Raw genomic sequence first — 22,381 nt, 5'->3', positions numbered from 1 at the left:
GTATAGGATATAATGTATAGTTCTTTGCTTCCAGAGGAAATCTGGAACTCTTTAGTGAGTGAATTAACAGAGGATATGCACTGTGCACTTCAGCACTCGACAGCCCCGCTCTGTGAGTTTGCATAGTCTGCTACTTTGTAGCTGAGCTGTTGTTGTTCCTAGATGTTTCAATTTCACAATAAAAGCATTTACCGTTGACAGGGGCAGATCTAGCAGGACAGAAATTTCACAAACTGACGTGTGGCAAAGGTGGCATCCTATGACAGTGCCATATTTAAAGTTACTGAGCTCATCAGTATGACCAATTCTACTGCCAGTGTTTGTCTATCGAGACTGCAAGGCTATGTGCTTAATTTTATTCACCTGTCACCCAGATAGCAGACAGTTTTGGGCCGATTATGACTTTTCTATGTGAGTGTTGGTTGACTACTGGGTAAATGTTAGGTATATGGGCCAGAATAGGGCCAGATCCTGGATAGCTTCATACTGTTTTGCCTCGTGTCTACATTTGTGGGACAATTCTGGCATGAATTTTGCGAACCAACAATGTAGTTGGGGTAGATTGGGACCAGATTTGAGCCATATCCTTTAGTGCTACTCCTTTTACAGCGTGTGGGCCAGATCTGGGCTGAGGAACCAGCTGTATACCGGCCCAGAACAAACCAAGGATCTGGCCCACAAGTGAGTCAGACAAAGTTGCTAACTGAGTAGCAATGGATGTGGCTGAAAACTCTGAACTCAGTAATTAGGAGGTGTGTCCCAATACGTTTGTATGTGCTGAGTGTAAAAATCTGTCTGCAGGTTTATTCACAAGACTTCAACATTTAAAGAAATCAAAAGGAAAAATATTCCATATTACGTTACCTTGTCTCTTTGTTTAATGATTTGTTGTTAAGAATATTAAAAACTTAATGTTTTGCTATTTTTCCCACAGGAGTATACACACGTATAAGTACACTCACACTCACTCACTCACTCACTCACTCACACACACACACACACACAAATACATTATGTATGTATGTGTGCGTGTGTGTGTGTGCGTGTGTGTGTGTGTGTGTGTGTGTATGTGAGAGAGAGATTTAATTTCATTTCCCTGAACGTGTTTAGTATGAGGGTTAGAACGGGTAAGTTGTGGCTTTTAAACATTACTAATTTATTTCCCTGGCAGAGCTCGAAGGACGCATCCAGTCCAGAACAAGAAAGTATCGCGGGATTTAGTGAAGATCACTTCACTTCCATCGCCTCCTCCACTGCCCCTATCGCTTCCACACCGACTCTGTCTGTGTGTGTGTATATGTACCGGTGGTCAGCTGATCCCGCTCAGCGCGCGCTGTCGCTCAGCTTCTCCTCGAGACCCGCTGCAGCACCAGCCAGACGAGGCGTTTAGTACTTTAGTGCTTTAGCTCAGAAGAGCAGAGGAACCCGCCCGGCGCCCGCCTTCTCCCTCAGAAAGAGAGAGAAGGAGAGAGAGAGAGAGAGGAGGAGGAGGAGAGAGAGAGAGGCGGCTCAGCGTTACCTGCCGACAGAGAGAGAGAAGGGGAGAAAATGTCGAGTCCAGGAAATCCAGTGCTGCTGCTGGTGCTGCTGGGAGTGCTGGTGCTGCACTCGGTGTCTGCACAGAACGGTAAGGTGTGAAATCAGCCCGCTGCTGCTGCCGTTGCCGGGCTTATCACATTCGTTCATTCGGCTCCCTGTGTGTGGAGCCTGCGGTGGTTTGAGCTCAGTTTAAACAGGTTTAAACTCAAACGGCTTTCCTCTGAGGTGTAACACCTGCTAACGGCGCCGAGTAAAGACGAGAGAAGGTGGCTAAAGGAGGGGGTTTAGCTACCGTAATTAACATTCTTGTTTTTTCTTGCTCAGTACAGCGGTTATACTCACCTACCGACCAACTGTCACATCATTAATTCAAACTAACGGTAAATTAAGATTTAAACGAGCTTTTTACGACATGTAGCTACCTGCCACAAACAGGTTAGGCTGTATATCCCTCAGTATGCCTGTTTGGCTGTCTTACGCCTCAGATGAAGCCCACATTATCGCCTTTGGCTGATGTTAATGCACTAAGCCCTGCACTAAACGTTGAGAAAATGATGGTAGACCGAGATAACCGCGTGTTTTCCTGTCCTCTGCAGCACCGAAAATAGCCCCACTTCATTCTGCTGCATGTTTCTATTTATAGAGGCAATGCAGCAGTGGGATGCATGGCGGTAATGTCCTTCTGGTGGTCCTGCTCAAGTCCTCATAGTGGAGCAGCCGTGTCTACCAGGACATTGAGGCACAGAACGCGTTCTCACCGAGCAAATGAACCTAGCCGAGGCTTCTTGGTGGACCTGAGGAATGTGCTCGAGTCGCCCCATTTCACAGATCTGGGAGCAGCTCCACCTACTCCAGTTCTAGCCTTGATCATGGAAAGAATGCTGGTAGGCTGATCTCAGATCAGCAAAAGCAACTTCCACTGGCCCCCCCCAAGAATATGGCCGTGAATGCTCTGCAGTAGCCTGCATCAGTCAGGCTGTGCAGCACATTTGACATGAGTGGTTAAAGTTAGGCCAAGAAGGTGGCTTAGTATACATAGCGCTTTCGTTGACCAAATTCGAGGAGGAAGAAAACCCTAATGGAGTCATCCTACAGTTTTGTCTGTGAGATCAGGTTGCAGCATTTGAATAGATTTTTCCAGACACCATCTCTTGCAACTCTTTCTTCCATCCTCTCGCACACAAGTGTGCACAAATCTACTGACCCATTTCAGCCTCTGAGCGAGGCTCATTGCTGCCTTGAAGGCAACAGAGTTTCTGCATTCTGTTTCTCCTAAGGCGTGTATGCATTAGGCCTACTACAACATGCAAATCCTGCCCACATATACATTAGCTGAGTCCACTAGCTCTTCATATGTGCCTACACCCTTTATTAACAAAGGCACCTGAATGCTTCTTAGCTTGGATGTGCCTTTACATTATGTGGAGGTTTAAAAAGTTTCCTCACACTTGCACATCTCATGTATAAAAGGATTAAAGAAACCTAAACTGAAAGAGTCTCTAAGGAAGTGGTTGTTCTGGTTCATTACTCCAAAGAACCCTTTTTGGCACCTTTGATTTTTAAGAGCGTAGCACGACTTCAGAACTGAATTAGAACATTATGTTCGTAAATTTCAAACAGGTTTTTAATAGACTGAACAAATATGCTTTTAAGTCATTTCCCAGAGATGGTTTTGTTAATTACCTTCTTAATTAATATAGGTGTAGAGGTCAGATATAGTGTTGGATTTCTTATGCCCTCTGGTACATTTTAAAAGGGTAGGAATTGCTACTGGCCTCATGACATCATGATGTTGTCAGGGTACAGTGCTGTCATGGTATTTACTTGTAAAATGCTGATTGCTTCATGACACATTGAGATTTAATTATATAGTGTTTTGGACTGCAAATGATCATCTTGGTAATCTTTTTGTTTAACAGTGGGCTTAATGCATGTTGAAAACGTTAGTAATGAATCCCAGGCCTTTGTGTATCGATGCTATTTTAAACTACAAATATCCAGATGTCACACTGTCTTGATTTTTTTTTCCCCTCACCCCTAGTATTAGAAGTGCAATTATTCATTTGGTTCTGTATTTCCCTTCAGTGTTTAAGAAAACAGATATTACGCATTACTGGACAGGTTTATAAAGCAGGTCATTTAAAAACACAGCTTACAGCTTTGTCACTAATTGTACAAAAGCAAAGAAAAAATCTGCCTATACTTTGTGTTGACTGTCCTTAGTAAGCTGTCTGATAATATTCCAATTATTCCAATAATTTGGCAATGATGTACATGTCAGCCTATGACAAAGCCTCTGATTTTAGTTTGTTCTTAAAGGCATCTTTGCTTTGACTTGTCATAAACTACTGTATCTACACATGGTAGAAAAACCATGTTTATGCCTTGCCAAATGATTTCTATTCAACAGCTAAACAATGTCAGAAGTGACCGAAGTGTGACAGTGTTGTTCTTTGATTGGCTTATAGTGTTAAAAGTAATGACGCCTTATGATCAAAGACGTACACTCTCATTAAACGATTGATTCTGTGTGTTCTTCTTTAAATGTGCCTTCAGATTCAAAAACATCTCTGTGTAGTGTAGTAATTACAGGCTCTTGATCCTGGGTGCTTTTGCACGTTGGATCTGCAGTACAGAACAACACTGGTTTTGAAAAGTAATTGTTGTGGTTTGCAGTGCAGTTTACTGTAATGGGATTGCAATGTAATGCTACTGTAATGGGATTGCAACTTCTATTGGAACTTCTATTGGGAAAAAAATTGTCATGCATCTAGCACTTTAGGTGAGCTGTTGCCTTCGTTTTCTTCGAAGCCACAGTATACATGTCCTCTGAGGATATTCAACGTTAACAACAGTCCCTCAGTGCGTGCCAAAGGACAACTTCCTGGTTTCTCTTTACTAATACATTAATAAAGGCTACTTGGTTCTCGGATGGAAAATAAGAATTAAGAACTTCTTTGTCTTTTGTACCGTGGTGGTTAAATGCTCATTTATGCTTGCTGCAGTAACAGTACTCAGTCTCAGTATGGTATATTGAATTTAGTTAATGTGGGGGAGGCAGATGTGTGTGGAGACTGTGTGGCTCTCATCCCTCCCCCAATGACATGGGTACCTACCTGCTCAGTTGCTGTAGCATGCTTCTATGGAAACGGAGTTTGTCTTTCAGAGCACACCCACACAAGAATAGTGAGAAATCTCAATGAAATATGCAACATCAAAGCATTGTGGATACAGAAGCACTGTTCAAGGTCATTGTGCTTCATTTGTGGAATTCATTTGTGAATTTTAAGGGCTGATTTCTTTTTCAAAACTGTCTTTCCATTTTTCTGTTGTGCTCTGTCTTATTTATTGTCTTATTTTAGTTTTTAAACGGTATTTTTTTCTTTCTTTTCTTTTGAAACCACTGCCTTTTCCCCTCCCTTTTCCATTTCTTTATGTTGTCTTTTATATCCTTTCCTTGCATATTCTTTCGTCTTCTCTTGCATGCTACCCTGCCCTTCTTCAGCGGGCTTTGTGAAGTCTCCTCTGTCTGAGACTAAACTGTCCGGTGACACGTTTGAGCTGTACTGTGACGTTGTTGGAAGCCCCACCCCTGAGGTCCAGTGGTGGTATGCAGAAATAAACAAGGTTGATGGCTTCCTTCAGCTCTGGGATGGTGCACGTGAGCGCCGCGTCTCCATCAGCACCGCATACGGAACCAATGCTGTTAGCGTTCTTGCAGTCATGCATGTCATCACAGAGGATTCTGGGATTTATGAGTGCAGAGCCAGTAACGACCCACATCGCAATGATCTTCACCAGAATCCATCAACTACCTGGATACGAGCCCAGGCAACTGTTACTGTGTTGCAGAGTGAGTCCATTAAGTATAGTGTTTCCAGTGGTAACACAAGCCATGCACCCCCAGCTTGAGAATCCTTGTGTAGTATAGTGTACTGCCCGGTTGGTGTTATTGACCAAGACCAAGACACCTGTCCTGCCCTTGTGTCCTCCTTTCAATGGAGTAAATGTCTGGATAATATCCCTAGACAAGCTGAATAGCAGACCTCTTGCATCCCACACCACTTGAGACAGAAACATTCAAAACCAAGAATCGTATCTGTGACCTTTCCTGCTAGATTTTGAGCTTATTGAGAATATGTAGCAAAATCCTGCCTAGTTTGTGTTCTGCTGTAGTGAAAAAGCTCACTAGCAAGCCGTATTGAAATAGCAAGCCTCAGCATCTCAGATAGTTCCCAGTCCTGTGTTTATTCCTTTTAAAGAGTTCTCTTTTTTCCTAAATTTTAAGGTACAGTACAAGGCTGTATAACTGTTAGCTTTGGAACATTTGTATCAAGTGATCAACTTTGTAAGAAAGAAGTTACTTAAGAAGTTATATATTGTTGCTGTGTGTCCAAAACCTTGTAATTTTTTATTACATCACACTATTTAAAAACTTTTTTGGGGGAGAGAAGGTTTTCTTCAGACAATGACGATATATAATTATATAGTTGTTGGACAAAATAGATAAAAAGCAGTAATTTTTTTATTTTTAACTTTTTTCCCAAAAAAAATATAATTTTCACATTATTGTCGCGTTGAAGAGACACAGGTTTGAGTGACTTTTTACATAATTTTTTAGAGAATTAATGAAAATATGCAAGCTCAGCTGCATTTCAGTTTTGTTCACAGTAGGGAATGTGCTGTTGCCCAGTGGATACTAAGTTCGCCTTTCTTATAATAATGGAAAGCTTTAGAAGGAGTTCCCATCATCATTCAGTCATGCTTTTAGCCTAGCTTCATTCAGTGTGTTCAGCTGTGCACAGACATTTGTTCTGAAATGAAAATGGCATCAGAAATGCATCCTTACTCGCCCTGAAAACCTTCAGAGCCCATTATAGTTGTATCGATTTTGGTGTGTTTTTAAGACCACCACAGTGCTGTTAGTCTTTCATAACCTGCTAGCAGTGACTGAATTCAATGAGATAAGCCAGACATTGTGAAACATAAACACATTGACATTGAGGTCTTAGATAGCTTTGAGGTTTGCGGCCTTCTTTTAAAGGTCACCTGTATAGACACACGGACACGCACACACACATACACACTAGAATTATTGACGTCCTTGGTAAAAATTTGCAAAAAACAAAATCTTTGTTGTTTAACTGCTTGATTTTGCACTGGAAATGAAAGAACAATGACACAGGCTTAAAAATAGTTCAAAAACATATGCCATAATTAATGGCACAGCTCAGTCTTTAGGAGCTCTGTTATTTTTCACCAGGGAATGCATATATTGTGATACACCTTACGCCCACATCATCCATCAACATGGAAAAGATCAGAGAATACATAAATGAAGTAATACCAGTGGTTATTGATTTAAATAAATGAAGCAATGACTATAAAAATTGCCTAACACCTAAAAATGCCCAACTTATGAAGTTACTTGAAGGGAGATCCCAAATATATTATGCCAAATGTGTTCATGCACAGTCAGAAGCATGATTAGAGAGGCACAGCTGGGGTGCATGCTGGGGTCACCAAGTCTTCAAATTAGACACCACGTTTATGCCAACAAACATAAGTGTCTGCAGTTTACAATCTACAGTCACTGTAATGTTGCAGCCAGATTTCATAGTCATTTAAGCCAAACTTATGGCTTTTTGGCCACAAACACTAGAAGGTGTGGTGGTGAACCTGAGATGGTGTAAAGCTGTTTTAATTCCTAAGGCCATATTAATCTTGTTAGTATAAATGGCATCATGGACTTAAATATCAGGTGATTTTACATATCTAGCTGTCCCTGCCTCAAGATGAGAGGTTGGTGTTCATTAGATTCTCCAGCACGACAATGATCAAAAGAATGCCTCCAGAATCAGGCAAAAATGGGTTTACTGACCACAGAATCAAGCTTTTTCTTATGGCCTTCCCAATCTATTGACCAAAACCTCAAAGAAAAGCTGTGGGCTGAGCTGAAGAAGAGATTCCAGACAACCAAAGATTGTGGAGGATCTGAAGAGATTATTTATTGAGGAGGAAAGGTCTCGGATCCCTGTATATGTGTTGTCTTACCTCACCCAGAGGAGGAGACTCAATGCTGTTATCTTGGGAAAGTGACAAAGTACTAAATATAGCACAAAGTGCTAAATATAGGGGTGTAAATAACTATAACTGTATTTGTCATGTAATTAAATCGAAAATACTATATATGCATGTGTGACAATTTTGGATTTTTTGAGTTTTTGAGAAGAAGAACAGCTGACATAAAAGAACACATTTGCATTTCTGTAAATCAGTAGTAATCATAGATCATCAGATCTTTCGAATTTTCTGTGCAAGATTAAGCTGATAAATAACAAACAACTTTTTACTAGGAGCGTAATAATTCACAAAATTCATTATTCAATCCAATATGATAGAGTGGTGTTTTGTTTTGATCAATTTTTTGATTAAATAAGGAGTGGCTGGAAATTTACCATATGTTAATATGTTAAAGTTTACATTTTGAGTTTATTAGAACATTCAACATTATAAAACTACCATACTTAAAACAAAAGTTGTCCCTTCCAGTACACCTTTACATCTAATCCTTCTGAAAGTGAACGTCCTAGTCACTATACAATGATTTGATATGGTACAGTACAGTGTGCTGTATATGCTCCATATGCTGTATATACGGCCTAATTTTAGCATTGGTGCCAATAATTTAATATACACATACATTCTTGTAAATAATTGTTGCAGGAAGTACATGTATGTCTGCAGTAAGTACATTTATACATTATAGTTGTAATAAAACCATTTTATACAGCAGAACTTCACTGACTTGACAGTTTTGTGCTACATACTTCCGTTTTCAGCAGTTGAGGCCATGTAGCGTAGTCTCCTGCCTCGTATTGATCAAGTGTCTGTGTTTTCAGAGCCATCAATCAATGCATCAGACCACATCACCCTACCCACGGATACCTATCTCCCACAAGTCACGCTGCAGTGTAACCTGACTACCGCCCAGTACAACCACCGTGAGAGCTACTGGACAAAGAATGGAGAGGAGATCTTGGCCACGCGGACTGACCTGAGGACTACTGAGTACAAGTAAGGGCCATGTGTGCTTGTGTTTAGGTATTGAGATTTATTTTAAATTCTGACAGCACATTTCATCTCTGTAGTATGTTTGCTTTGTGCAACTGTAATTGTCCTGTTGACAGTATGAATTCCTGCATGAATCAGTTTGTTGCACAAAATTTAGTCAGTATGAACTCAATTCTTAGACCTTGCAAAATAAAGATATGGCCACTCTGTTTTATAATAGGCTCTTCGGGTTCCAAAAGAACTTTTCAGAAGATTTAAAACGTAGTGTATAATGACCATTATTGCTCCAGGACTTGATTTGGCACACTGTTTCTTCAATATTAAACTTGACACAAGCAGCATGAGAATCTATTGCTGCTCATCTGCGTGAGTCGAATCCATGGCCTCCTTTAGTCCCTCCCCATGTTGTTAATCCTGCGACCTGACTCCTAATTGAATCAGACTGACCAGATACACACAGGCACACGTTCTGCTTACATTTAACCTGTCCTAGTGATCTCTGCCTCACAGATCATGACGCTAGGACTGGAAACACATTAGTGTGGGCTAAGCCAACGATTAAACCCACTGAGCAGTGATTCACCTCATAGTGTCTCTGTGTCCGCCTTCATTAAAGAAGGCTCTGGTTGTTTATTTCTCTAGAATTCTGGTGTCACCATTCGCAGCAGGATTTAGATTTACTTTAGTACACGTACATGACAAAATAATCAAAGCACATGGCACTGATAGCAGGTCTTTGTTTCTATTTAGGAAACAGTCTGGAGGACTAAATAAAGCATTAAGGGGAGTTTGCACTGGAGGATGAAAAGGCTTCAGGCAGCTGACAAAAATAACAGAAGACAAAAAAGAGCCTCCTGCATCACACTGAGCCTGTTTAAGATTATGTAAAATAACAAGTGCAGTAGTGCTGCCGTGTAGTTAAACAGTACCTAAACACTAATAACTCTCATATGGCATGGATGTCTAAGGGGGGCTTTTTCCATTTAAAAATTATAGGAGTCATGTTAGCTTTCAATCCCAGATGACCAGACACAGCTGACTGGTTCTCATGTTTTCATACAGGTCATTGCTTAGGAAGGTCCATGTGGCATAGTCCAGTGGAGAAATGATCTGTAATGTGAAGTTATAAGCAAAGATACATTATCTCTACCCACCTAAACCCTTCCCAAGGGAGTGAACGAATCATCTAATTCATCTAGTTAAAAGGAAAGTTAAGCATAGTTTTCCTGACTATTTAAGAATGATTCTTAACTGGGCTAACCCCAGTTTCAGCAATTCAGTTACATGTGAATGTGTTTTAAATTAATATCTTAAAGCAGTTCAAATGCTTCTCTCTCCATGCTAAAGAAGAAACAGCACAGCATTTGGCACATGCGCCCCTGGACTTGCAGGAAGCATATCAGGAGCCAAGGCGCAATCAACTTTCATTAATATTAATAATATTAAAGCCTATATGCACCTGTCTGATTGGTAATCAATGGTATACAAGTGGAATTATTAAGCTGCACTAAAGATTTTATGGCAAGGGGTTGCTAAGCAACATCACACACCCCTCTCCATGTCTCAACTGCAGATGACAGTGAAGGACAAATGTTAGCATCCTTTTTTTCTGCCCCCCCCCACAGGATCATGAAGCCAAGGGCAGAGGATGCAGGGGAGTACATGTGCGTCTATACATTTGACATGGCACCTCCAGCTAATGCCACCATTGAGGTGAAATGTAAGGTTATCTCTTTATTTATCTCTTAAAAGATCTTAAAAAAATCTTAAAAGATCTAAGGCTCATGTTGTTTATTCTTTCAGGTGTGTAACAATTAGGCCTGTCAAACAATCATATCATAAAATAATTACAGATGATTAATCATATTATTTTGTGTAGTTAATTGGGATTAAGCAGATTTGTCTTGTTTGCCCAAATTTGACTCTAAAGAGTTTTTTTAAAAACAAGCACGTTTTATTATAGCTTCATGAGAATGTTTTTACTTTCAATAATTCAGTAATATTCTGACAAAGTGCAAACATTACAGTGAAATATTGTTAACATTGCAGCATCAGCATTTAAATGATACTTCGGACGTCACATACTTTGGTGCTAAACAGATTCACCATGGTAGTAGCTGGAAATAACTTTTTAATCAAGAGAGCCATCAATAAAACTCTGCATTTAAAAGCTGTTTTTGAACAAGACGACCACAGCCATGAGGTCAATACCAAGTTACAGTTTGCGAGCTGATGGACTTAGGCTGTTTAGACTGGAACTACAGGTGGTTCCAAGGATCAAATAGGAAAATGTGTTAACGATGTTTAAAAAAAAAATAGTGGCATTAATAATTTGTATTAATGGGTTAATAATGCCTTAGCTTTGACACCGCTAGTAATGACGTAAATCTTTCCCAGTCCTTCACACATTTGCAAAGGTTTATTTTTCGGTGGGCCATTCTGTGTCATCGTATGTAAATGAGCAACATTTGTCGTTTCCTGACAGACACTGGGTGGGCTACATTTGGTGAGCTCAAACTGGCGCCTAATCTATGGCTAGGATTAGGAGTAGCAGTCAGTTTTAGGTGATTCTTTTCAAGTAAATTATACTGAATGCAGTGGTTACTATCTCAGGTTTTTTTATTACTATTTAATTTAGACATTCAGACAACTCCACTTGGATGATAAACCTGGACAGTAATGTAAGGTTAGGTAAACAATTATTAAATTAAAGAATTATCTTGATAAACGATATCATGATAATCCAAATTTAGTTACAAAGTACTACATGTGAGCTTAACACAACCTTACACTATAGCTTGCGTTTTCACTGATGGTAATATAATTCCCTTATATTTACCATTTGGGCTAGCTTCTAATATTACTCAATAATTTATAACGATAACTACATTTTACACAGACGGCAAGTATCACTGTTTATTTATTTTATTTTATTGTAAGATTCAAAACAATCTGAATGACATAGTAAATGACATACATTACTCGTTGGATACTATGAGTGAAGCACCCAAAGTGGCCAGTATTTCATGGAATAGAGTTTCATCATGGATGTAATCTTTTTTTATCTATGCAGTGTCTCAGTGTGTCACTACAGTGATGTGCTGGTACAGATTTTATATCACACAGTTATACTCCTCCAGAGGCATGAAACTCTGCAATAAGATGGAGGCCAAAATGTCTGTGCAGGCGCCTTTACTACTTTTAGTACTCTCTCTGTCTCTCTCTGTCTGTGCTTCAGATGCTGCAAGACTAATGATTAGAGTCAGTGTGTAGCTGTGTTTGAGGTGCTAGGCTGCATTTTGCTCTGCAGCACTTGCTGAGTCAGAGATGCGAAGCTTGGAATCTGAGAAAGGGCATGACGACATGACGCTCAGTATCAGTGTGACAGCATGCTCCGTTTGGCTGGAAGGCCACATTTACTGGATCCTTTGCCATTGGCAGAGTAAATTTAAGCCTTTCGTGAATATGATGCCTTAGTAAAATGTGCAGATAAGAAGAATGAAATAGTATAAAATGTGAAAATCCTCTTTCGCATCAGCTACTGTCATGCAACAGAGCACATGTTCTTAAAAGAGAGACCTTATGAGAAGTGTGAGAGGTGAGATATGAAAAGTGTGAGCAGTAAGATAGAAATGGAGAGGCCGCAAATAAAGGTGTGTGGAGTTCTAGCAGAACCTGCTCACCTGGCTCTCTTTCCCCACTCTTCACACTGTGATCTGCAGTACCAGATGGTGGCCTGTCTGAGGGGTTGAGGATTACACTTCCTACACCCCCACCCTCTTTCTTTCTATCCCTCCCTCATATGGATGGCATTACAAATTTTTTTGTAGTATACCACTATGCAGTATACCATGGTGGTAAAATGGTGCTTATTGTACCTAAAATGTCTTCTCTTTAAAATGTTTTATTTCATTTTGGTTCTTATGTAAACAGTTGGTGTCTTCTTATGTAAGCAAAATACAACTGTTGGACACAATACTGTGCAAAAGTCACAAATCACCCTTCATTTATTCATTTTCCAGTCAAAATGGCCATTAAGTACAAGTTATTCATTTTTCAGAAGATCTTTCTGAGCAGATTAAATATAACATAATCCACTTGCACAAGGAAGAGGAAGGTAAGGGAAAAATAGGGGGTCATGTGATGTAGAGAAAATGGAACCCCTAACAGCCATGCAAGACCTGGTAGACCACCAAAACTCTCACTGTCACCAAGCTTTTATCTCTGAGAGATGCAGAAAATCAAGCTCTACTTTTGCTTCAGATCTGAAAAATCCACAGGTGTTTCTGTCCATCCTTCCACTGTGAGAAGACCACTCAACACTAAGTCTGAAAGGATGTGTAGCTGTTAAGAAGCTGTTACTGAGAAACGAAAATAGACAAAAAAAGGGATTTTTTTTTTATACCAAACAAAGAAGCTGCTGGTGTTCTCAGAACAATGGACTGACCACCTCAGAGTCCAGACCTCAACATCACTAAATGTCTTGGATTACCCCTGCAGAAAAAGAATGGAAGCAGAAATAAAGGCAAAGTGTGGACACAATAAATACTGAAAAAAATATTGTATTTATTGCTTGATGCTTCTGAATATTCTGTTAATAATCTGTTAAATATCTTTTCTACTTTTCTACCCTGGTGCTGAAAAAAATAATAACTTATACTTGATGTCTGGTTTGACTGTAAATTAAATAAATGAAGGGTGGTCTAAGTTCGGCGCAGTACTGTATTTTTTACGTTGTTGCAAACCAAATGCAGACCCCAATTCCGACAATGCCAGTAAATCATCAACATTTTACTCTTTCATATTCTGTTTCATGCGTTTCCCACAAACCTGGTCTCATGCTCTTTTGATGGCTCATTGTGTTCAGCTGAATGTCTTGAGCTGCTAGACTAATCTACATTCAGATTCTGGTTATTAATAGACCTCCTAAGCCTTTAAAGCTTTGTTCTATTATTTCATGAGAGAAAACAGCATTTCCTATCTCTGCAGCAAAGAGCTTTGGAAATTGATTGCTGTCTTATTAGATATCTTTAATATCTATAATCTTTCAAGTGCCTTACATTCAAATGTTTTCCTTTGAGAGGTTAATAATTTTATGTGTAATCATTGTGTTGGGTTAATTAAAACACTGAGGAAAATAACACATAATTTGAGCCAAATCATCTTTATTCTGTGCAGTTTGCTCATAATGCAAATACCCTGGATAGCAATATTAAAATAAGTAACACTGTTTCACACTTGGACACATAAAGTGTCATTCTCTGCAAGAAAAAAAGGTGCTTAATAGATTTCGTGAAAAAAGAGCTGTGTTGCTGTCGACAATGTCTTTATGTCCTTTTGCTTTTCTCCTTCAGCTGCTCCAGACATCACAGGACACAAGCGCAGTGAGAATAAGAATGAGGGAGAACGTGCTGTCCTTTACTGCAAGTCCGTGGGCTACCCTCACCCTATCTGGACCTGGCGCAAATTAGACAACGGTGCCTCCTTCGTACGTTTCACTTACTTGCCTTGCGGTATTACAGAAATTTAAAGCTAACATGGCCGTTTGATTTCTCTGAACAAATCTGTGAACTGAAAACTGTGCCTTGAAGCAGTGTTTCCGACTCTCAGCACCCGTGAGTGATATCATTAGCTAATTATTACCCCATTCTTGAGCTGAATCAGGTGTGTCCGAGCAGGGGAAAAACAAGACTACGCAGTACAGGGTGGGGGTTTGGCAGGGTTGGAGTTCGGAAACATTGTCCTAAAGAAGTTGTCCAATGTTATTGCAGTGACACAATACTCTTTAACAGCTATGCTGCAATTTACATCATATGATAAAACCTGATAAAATAACAGAAAACATGTCATCTTATTACTCCCCTGGAACACTGCTCTGCACTCCTTTGAATGTATTGGTGTATGTCTACATCATTGCTTTCCACTGCAGTTGAGTACGTACTCTTCAGCCTCTTCCCTCTCAGGTGAAAACAGTTAACTGAAGCTAGTCTAACCAGAATACTAGCTGTCAAAGTAATGGGTCAATAGCGGTAGTATTAGTGAATATGTTAGAATACTTATTCATAGTTCAGACAATAACCTCATGCTGTTCTGCACCCTGTAGAAGGTAATTTTTGTGCCTCTATTCCATCACATTTCACATCAAAAGTCCACTCAAACAATGTTTTTCGACTAAAACTGTCAGGCGTTTCCTTTTATTATGAAAATTGAAGGACCCTGTTTTGACAAATTTCAAACGTACATTTGACATAAAAATATGATAAATAAATAGTGAAAATAAATAAATAAATGAATAACTAAGAGGAAGGTAAGAACATCATAGAGTGCTTGTAGAACATCTGATTTCATTACACAAAGCTTCATCCTGAATCAGTGACCATGATTCTCACTTCTATTCAATTATAGCAATTAAACTTAATGCTGTACACTTGCTCTCCTCTTACCCTCGTATTCTTCAATCCCCTTTCCGTATTTAAATCGACTTGCAGGAAATTGACAACTCCTCTGGCCGCTTTTTCATCAGCAACAAGGACAACTACACAGAGCTGTCCATCATCAATCTGGACATCAATTCTGACCCTGGGGAATATGAGTGCAATGCCAACAACATTGTTGGAAACTCCACCATGACCTCAGTGCTGCGTGTCCGGAGCCACCTGGCCCCCCTCTGGCCCTTGTTGGGGGTCCTAGCTGAAATCCTTGTTTTGGTCCTGATCATTGTTGTCTATGAGAAACGCAAGAAGCCTGATGAGGTGCCTGACGGTGAGTTACTATTTGAAAGCTGGCCTACAGTCATGAGGCAGTTTTTCCGTATTTTTGTGATTCTCTTATGTGGATAGGGGTTTAGGTTAGAAAAAAAAATAACAGGTAGGTTAACATAAAGGTTTTACTGAATCTGAAATGTACTTTAAAAGTGCTAGTAGAGACCACCCTTTATTTATTTAATTTCTAGTCAAAACGGCCATTAAGTACAAGTTATTAATTTTTCAGGAAATAGCTCTGAGGAGATCAGATGTGCATAAGAAAAGGGTAAAGTCTCTTCTTTTTCAGATTGGGAAGACTGAAAGTCTCCTGAAAAGAATGGGAGTGTAGTAAAGTTAAATATGGAAAAATATGGAAGAATAAATATTGAAACATTTATATTTATTTATTGTGGCTTCTGTGTAATTTTCTATCAAATATGTTTGGTTTTTTTTTCGTTTGCTCTGAAAATTGAATAACTTGGATCTAACGGCCATTTTGACTGGATATTAAATAAATGAATTGTGGTCTGTTGAACAGTACTGCAGTGGAATGCTTTATCCTTGACATTTAATTAATCAAGTGACATTCTTGAGATGCATCTCACAGACGTGTGATGGTCACTTTATAACATCATTGTTTTTCCCCTACAGCCTCTCAGAGCAAGCTCTTTGGAGCAGTCTGACTGTTATCTGATACTGACATTTTCACACACTTAATAATTCAGTCTGAGGAAATCCAGCCCAAACACACACAAAGACAAAGACACATACACACACACAAACACACGGTCCAGTAGAACAGCCTATGTGAGCTCGGTCATCTGGCCATAATCCGATATTCAGGAGAAATATGATTCCAGAGTGTATGGATAGCTTGTGGTCATTAAATTATTGATGTCTGCTGAGGTCTAGTCCCAAGGTATTTTGTTTTCACCTATACTGGGCCTGTATTAATAAAGTGTCTCAATGAAGTAGGGCAAGGTTCTGTTCCTGGCAGTAAGGTCACAATAAGTAAGAGAGGGCTCTGATCCTCAATCAGCACTCCTACTCTGAGAAACTTTATAAATACAGGACCAGCTCTTATGAAATCATATCTAGGCCATATAGCACCTGTAGTTCATGTGAATCTAGAATGAGTTTTGCTTGTGTCTGGATACTGTTTTTGGAGTAGATAAACTTAATATCACTCTTTCTGAAATTTTACAAGTATAAACAGGGGTGCTAATAGTAATGGGTTTGGTAAATATATGCCCTATTGAACACTGCCATCTAGTGGCTGAGAATCTCCTTTCTCGTATAAAACAATGAATTGTTGCTTAAGGTGGTAGCCTTTAAAATCTCCTCAGATGTTGGATTAGGTGATCTTAACATTATTTGATATTATAACGCACCTCTCTCTCCCTGATTTGCATGACCTTAAACACTGGGTGGTAAGTGAGAGAACCTGCATGATCCTTAAGTCTGAATTTGCTGTCCGTCTAAACATTTTCCACTACATTCACCCATATGACGATCTGCATTATATGCTCTCTTTCTCATGGCTTGAATCCAATAATTTATGTTGGATTCATCCTTTTTTCTTTGATTGAAATAGAATGCTTCACTCTTTGTTAGTAATTTGAGTTTAAACTGATGTTATACAGAATTTGTCTTTTTTGTCTTTACATTGTCCAGATATTTTATTTCTGTTCTCATGAGCATGAAATTTGTAAATTACTCTAAGCTCTAATTTCATTATCATTGTCAGTTGATTTCAGTACAATAAAGTGCATTTTCTGAAAGAGAGCCAGAGAAAATGACAGTATCAATGATGCAACTGATACTGCAACCCTGTCATTACTGTCATTCCTTGAATGGCATCTTTTGAATGACTACAGAAACCAGCATTTGTGTTTTGTCTTTTAATAGCAACATGACATTTTGGTTTTCCTAACTTCTAGCCCACTGTGTAACCATGTTGTAGATACATGGATTGAAGTTATGCATGATAGAATGCACTGCATCAGAATGTGTCTGCCATGTTGTGTGCCTTCAGAACATAGTGTAATTGCCTTTGAATGTAAGGTGAGTTGAGATTGCTAAAGGTGCCAAACTAACATGCTCAATGTTTTACTTCCCAATCTGCTCAAGATGATGAACCAGCTGGCCCAATGTAAGTATCAGCCAATCTGTCTCCTTTCTGATTACCGTTAAGGGCCTGGTTATGTTAAGACAGTCAGGAGCTTTACTGCTGGAGATGTACCTCACCCCAGCAATGCAGCACAAATCTAACACACCTGATCCAACTAATCATGGTCCTCTATGTCAGCTGTATCGAATCAATGTGTCATTGGAGTTATGATTTAGAAACAATGTGTAGCAGCAGGTAATTCAGGGAGACAGGCATGATGTGCTGCAGGGACTTATAGGAGTAATTTGTAGGATTACAGTCTAAAACTTACACTGCAAAAATGGTCAGTTCAACCTTAAAAATACTTGTAGTAACAAACAGTTTAACTGGTTTTATTCAGCTCAAATGCTCCAAATGACACAGTGAAAAGAGAGTTTGTAGTTCACATGAGCAAAAGCAGTATTTTCCATAAATTTAAACCTAAAAAAACACATCTACTCAGTTCCACTTTATTGTGTATTTATTACACTTACTGTTCAGACCTTAATATGATATATTGTACATATTTTTGTGAAATATTTTGTCGTTTATACCATTTGTCTGTAGAAATACAACACTGTGATTGTTTTACACTGAGTGAGCCTGTTAAAATTGATACCCTTCAGAGTTCTCAAAATGCTTTCAGACAAGGCCAGTCTTGACCTACCAATCAGTCACTGCCTTCTAAAAATAGCTCTGAGGTTTTGTTTGACCTGTTGAATGTAATTATGACGTTGTCTCCCAGGAAAACGAATTCGACTAACAACCACAAAGACAAAAACCTACGTCAAAGGAATACAAACTGAGCTGTCTGCTACTAAAGTAAGTAAAACTGTACCTCTGAATCTTATTAATAAACATGATAAACAGTATTGATGGTAGTACTTAAATTAGTGGCTACTGAGACAAGTGCTGATCCTACCCCCTTCCCTTTGTGTTTCTATTTGTTTTGTCCAATTTCCATTTCTGTTTGTTTTTTCAGATGAAGACATTCATATCATGACCATATGAACGTAACATGAAGGAGTTCATTGTTTAGGGAAGCATATCAGGACTAAGAAAGAAGTATCGGTGAGACAAAATACATACGACCACTCAAGGCATGCCTTATGAATGTGATGTGAAGAGGATGTCTGCTGAGAATGAAACATGATTGTTAATGGCGTATAATATTACAAACATTTTATTGCATGATTGTGTTGCTTTCTATTTATCTTTTATTCATACTGACTTTTCTTTACCATGTCAACAAATAGAGACCTGTAGTGCATGCAAGATATTAACCTGCTGTTTGATACAGATACTGGGATTTGGTTTTTGTATTTCAGAGTGACTTCATGTAGATAATATTTATATTTCAAGTAAAACTTTGCAGTGTACGCAAATCTACCACTATGTTTCTGGTATGACAGTTTTTGTACAGTTTAGCTTGTCACTGCATACCATTTAGTAAAGGTGGTGTATGATTTTATTTTTCTTTTTTTCAGTCATTTTCGTTTATTTATGTTACAGGCTTCAATAAAAGATAAGGGCTTTTCAATGTCCTGCTATGTTTCATTTGTACATATGTTGTACATTTTATTTATTTACTAATTTATTTCTGTATGTATCATGTAACTGGAGATGTCTAAGTTATCTGAATGTTAGTCATTCTGATGCACTTGAGTGTTCAGAAGTAATTACGGATCAGTAATGTCATTTTCTAACTCTAAACCTTATCTATCTGTGACTCAGCTTTTTACGTATGCATACTATACAGCATGGCTTTTATCCTATGCAATATTTGTTCATATATAGTAGAATAAGCATTTTTTACTATTGGCTTTTGTTTGCTTCTTGAAGCTTTAATATTATAGGTTAGTCATGAATAGCGAAGTGCACTGTTCAAAACATAAATGACACCTGACGATGTCCAGCCACACGCTGAACCACTCCATCTGCATGAGCTCCCTGCCAGTGCAGAGGTCCAACTGTGCAGAGAAAAAAAATCAAAAGTGGACGATCATAAAACACATCCATATAATTTTTAAGGATTAAAAATTCCAAAGTGATCAGACTGTCTGTGTTGTTCTTTTCTTCTTATTGTTGTTTGCAACCCTCACTCGTTTTGATTGACTGCTTGAAAGATGTCCACCCAAGAACGCAACACACTCATAGCACAGGCCTGCCTTTGCTTTAGCGACATGCTAATCCACATGTACACTTACAATATCATGAATTAGTTTAGTGCAGTGTAGGCCCAGATGTTTGTGTTGACAGATGTGTAATGGTTGGATAATGTAGCACAGTCAGTGAAACTCCACTGGCAGTTATATCAGCATGCCAGAAGGGGGCGTTGCCGGCCAGCAGTGAACATGCTCAAAAGGCTTAACTGCTGTTGCACCAAAATGAGCTGCAGAGCCTGCAATATATCATTAATATTCAAATATCTTTTCAGTTTAGCTGTTTATGTTATTACTTCTTTTAATGAAAATACGTGATTTGTGTTTGTATGAAGACTGCCAGTACTAATGGTTACTTGATGAGGTTTCAGAATAGCATAATATTAATGACTGGTTGGATGAAGTTCAGCTTTTCAGCACTTTGATGACATCAAACATGTTTACATCAGGAGAGAAAAGTGAAAGTCTATATGTAGAGGCATGATACACAATTATTTCTCTCATCCACCAACAGCACACACTGTTGCACACATAAAAGCAAAGAAGATCCTCCAAGAAGACACCTACAGCCATTTTTCTCCCACTCTGCACAGGAATGGAGAATTACTGGACAGGCGGTACTTCTGACTCATATGCACACTGTGCTCTAAAGGCCAGAGGCTTTATCTGTTCTAGTGCAGATTACGCTGGCATCCTTCTTTCGGTGTCTATCATCCAGATCCCAGCAGCCTTGTTAAAGCACTTGATACCATGACCTCAACATCTGACTTGTGAAATTGTTTTCCAGTATGTGAGGTCACAACACAACTGCATTATATAATCTTATACTAATGATGACCAGATCAGAGGGAGCAGTTTGTTTATGAGGCATTACATCAACATTTACTAAAACCCACCACTTTTGTCAACATTAATGGTATGAGGTCACTAATTACAGCAGAGAAATGAAACCCATAACTTTGTCTTTGCTTGTTTAGACACTGTGATTGCAGAATATCACAGTCGAGATGGGACGCATTGCGTAAGACGTGTGATATTTCTAATGTCCACCTGCACTGCCCCTCTTGTCTTGTTTTGCACTACATTGTTTCAGGTGGATCTATACACACACAGAGCTACACCAAATCCAAACATCGTTGCTGTGTGGCAACAAAACAATCCTGATATTGAAAATTTGGATCATTTTATAATTCTTATTTTTATTTATTCAGTCATTCTCTTCTCTTCCTGACACCACAGTCAATAGACATAATATTTAGATGTTAAACACTGTCTCTAATTGGAAATTACCTGCAAATATAGACTGAAGACTTACTATTTCCACCTGGCTTATTCAGAATCAATAAACAAACTATTTGCCTCAATTCTTCTATTATTTGTTTTATATTACTTTGGAGTTTACTTTTATTATGGAGTTTGTGTTATCATTAATGATTTTTTTGTCTTCTCTGTTGTTCTTACTGTTTATGACTGTGGTATTGTTTTGTGTTTTGCTGTGTGTTTATTCTTTGCATTTTATTTTATTTTATTTTATTATTCATTTCATTTGTATGTAAAGCACCTTGAGTTTTTGGGCTCAAAATGAGAGGTGCTAAATAGACTGGTTATCCTCTTAGTCATTACACACTTGAAAAAGAGGGTTCCTCAAGGATTCTTTAGTAAAAGAAATGATGTTTCATGAGTTCTATATAGAGCCATTTCATGCCTAAACGGTGCTTTGCATGGTGAAATTGTTCCTCAGATTGACGGAGAATGCGTTGTATATGGTTCTATATAGAACCTTTTTGAAAATGGTTCTCTAGCAACATAAAGGGATCTGCTGTTTTTACGATGCCAGTCTTGTAACAGTAGATGGACCTTTTTTGGTGATATAGAGAACTGATGGTTCTTGCCTTTACTAATCCTTAAAGAACCATCTTTTTTTTAAGTGTGTACATCAGCATCCATAGGTTACATACCACAACTGCCATCTGCACCACCACATTGTGTGGTTCCCTCATGATCTGACCACATCATGACCCTCCGCACTGCATAATTAATACGCATCGTATTCAAGGACACTACTGCTCGTGTCAGTCACAGATGAACGAGCGCTTTTTTCCCCTAAAAACGCGCTGGGGTCACCTGATGAGCGTCTCTAGCTGTGCTCTCCATCATGTTATCGCCATGCTGGAGTGTGTTCCTGTGTAAAATATCCATCCCCTGCACACATCAGCAGCATCAACAGCCCAGACGCGAGCCCGTGTCGTTTTTGCAACATCCCTCCCTCCCACCCCCACCCCCTCCATCCCCTCCTCTCCCCTCCGCCCGCGTTGGTTTAGGTGCTTCGAGCTTATTTGCTGTGCCACCGCGCGCGCGCTCCGTCTCCCTCCTCTCCATTCACTCATTCACTTCGCCACAGAAGCTGCGGGACGCTGCTGGATTAAGTGCTGCGTGTGGCTGGCTGGCTGGCTGGCTGGCTTCGCCCTGATCCCCGTTTATTTTTGGAGCTCTGGTTTCGTTTCGTCTTTCAGGTCTGCTCTGAGGTTTCTGCTCTTCGTGCGTCGCGTCGTCACGTCGTTTGCCGTAACCGTCCATCCATCCGTTCTCCAGCATCCTCTCGACGCTGCCCGCTCGCGTGGCTCCTCTATTCGTTGTTCTGCTTGCTCGCTCTCCCTCTCTCTCTCTCTCCCTCTCTCTCCCTCTGTCTCTCTCCCTCTCTTCCAGTGGCGGGA

The 22,381-nt window shown here is 39.4% G+C and overlaps 1 protein-coding gene across 2 annotated transcripts; it reads left to right on the top strand.

Annotated features, from left to right (window-relative positions):
* Positions 1-1,290: 1,290 nt before the first annotated feature.
* On the top strand, positions 1,291-19,557 carry nptna (neuroplastin a). 2 transcript variants are annotated; one of them, XM_036576192.1, is made up of 9 exons: positions 1,291-1,627; positions 5,045-5,392; positions 8,442-8,616; positions 10,239-10,333; positions 13,968-14,101; positions 15,102-15,375; positions 17,487-17,508; positions 18,251-18,327; positions 18,488-19,557. In XM_036576192.1, the coding sequence occupies exons 1-8, from the start codon at positions 1,549-1,551 to the stop codon at positions 18,309-18,311; spliced, it is 1,188 nt and encodes a 395-aa protein (XP_036432085.1). In that variant the 5' UTR covers positions 1,291-1,548; the 3' UTR covers positions 18,312-18,327; positions 18,488-19,557. The 2 variants fall into 2 exon arrangements, with proteins under 2 accessions (XP_036432085.1, XP_036432086.1); XM_036576193.1 differs by lacking the exon at positions 5,045-5,392.
* The last annotated feature ends 2,824 nt before the right edge of the window (positions 19,558-22,381 follow it).

This window comes from Colossoma macropomum, unplaced genomic scaffold (genome assembly GCF_904425465.1).
Source record: "Colossoma macropomum unplaced genomic scaffold, Colossoma_macropomum, whole genome shotgun sequence".
Taxonomy (NCBI): Eukaryota; Metazoa; Chordata; class Actinopteri; order Characiformes; family Serrasalmidae; genus Colossoma; species Colossoma macropomum.
The sequence above is the reverse complement of the archived record's forward strand: the minus strand, read 5'-3'. Positions and strand labels throughout refer to the sequence as shown.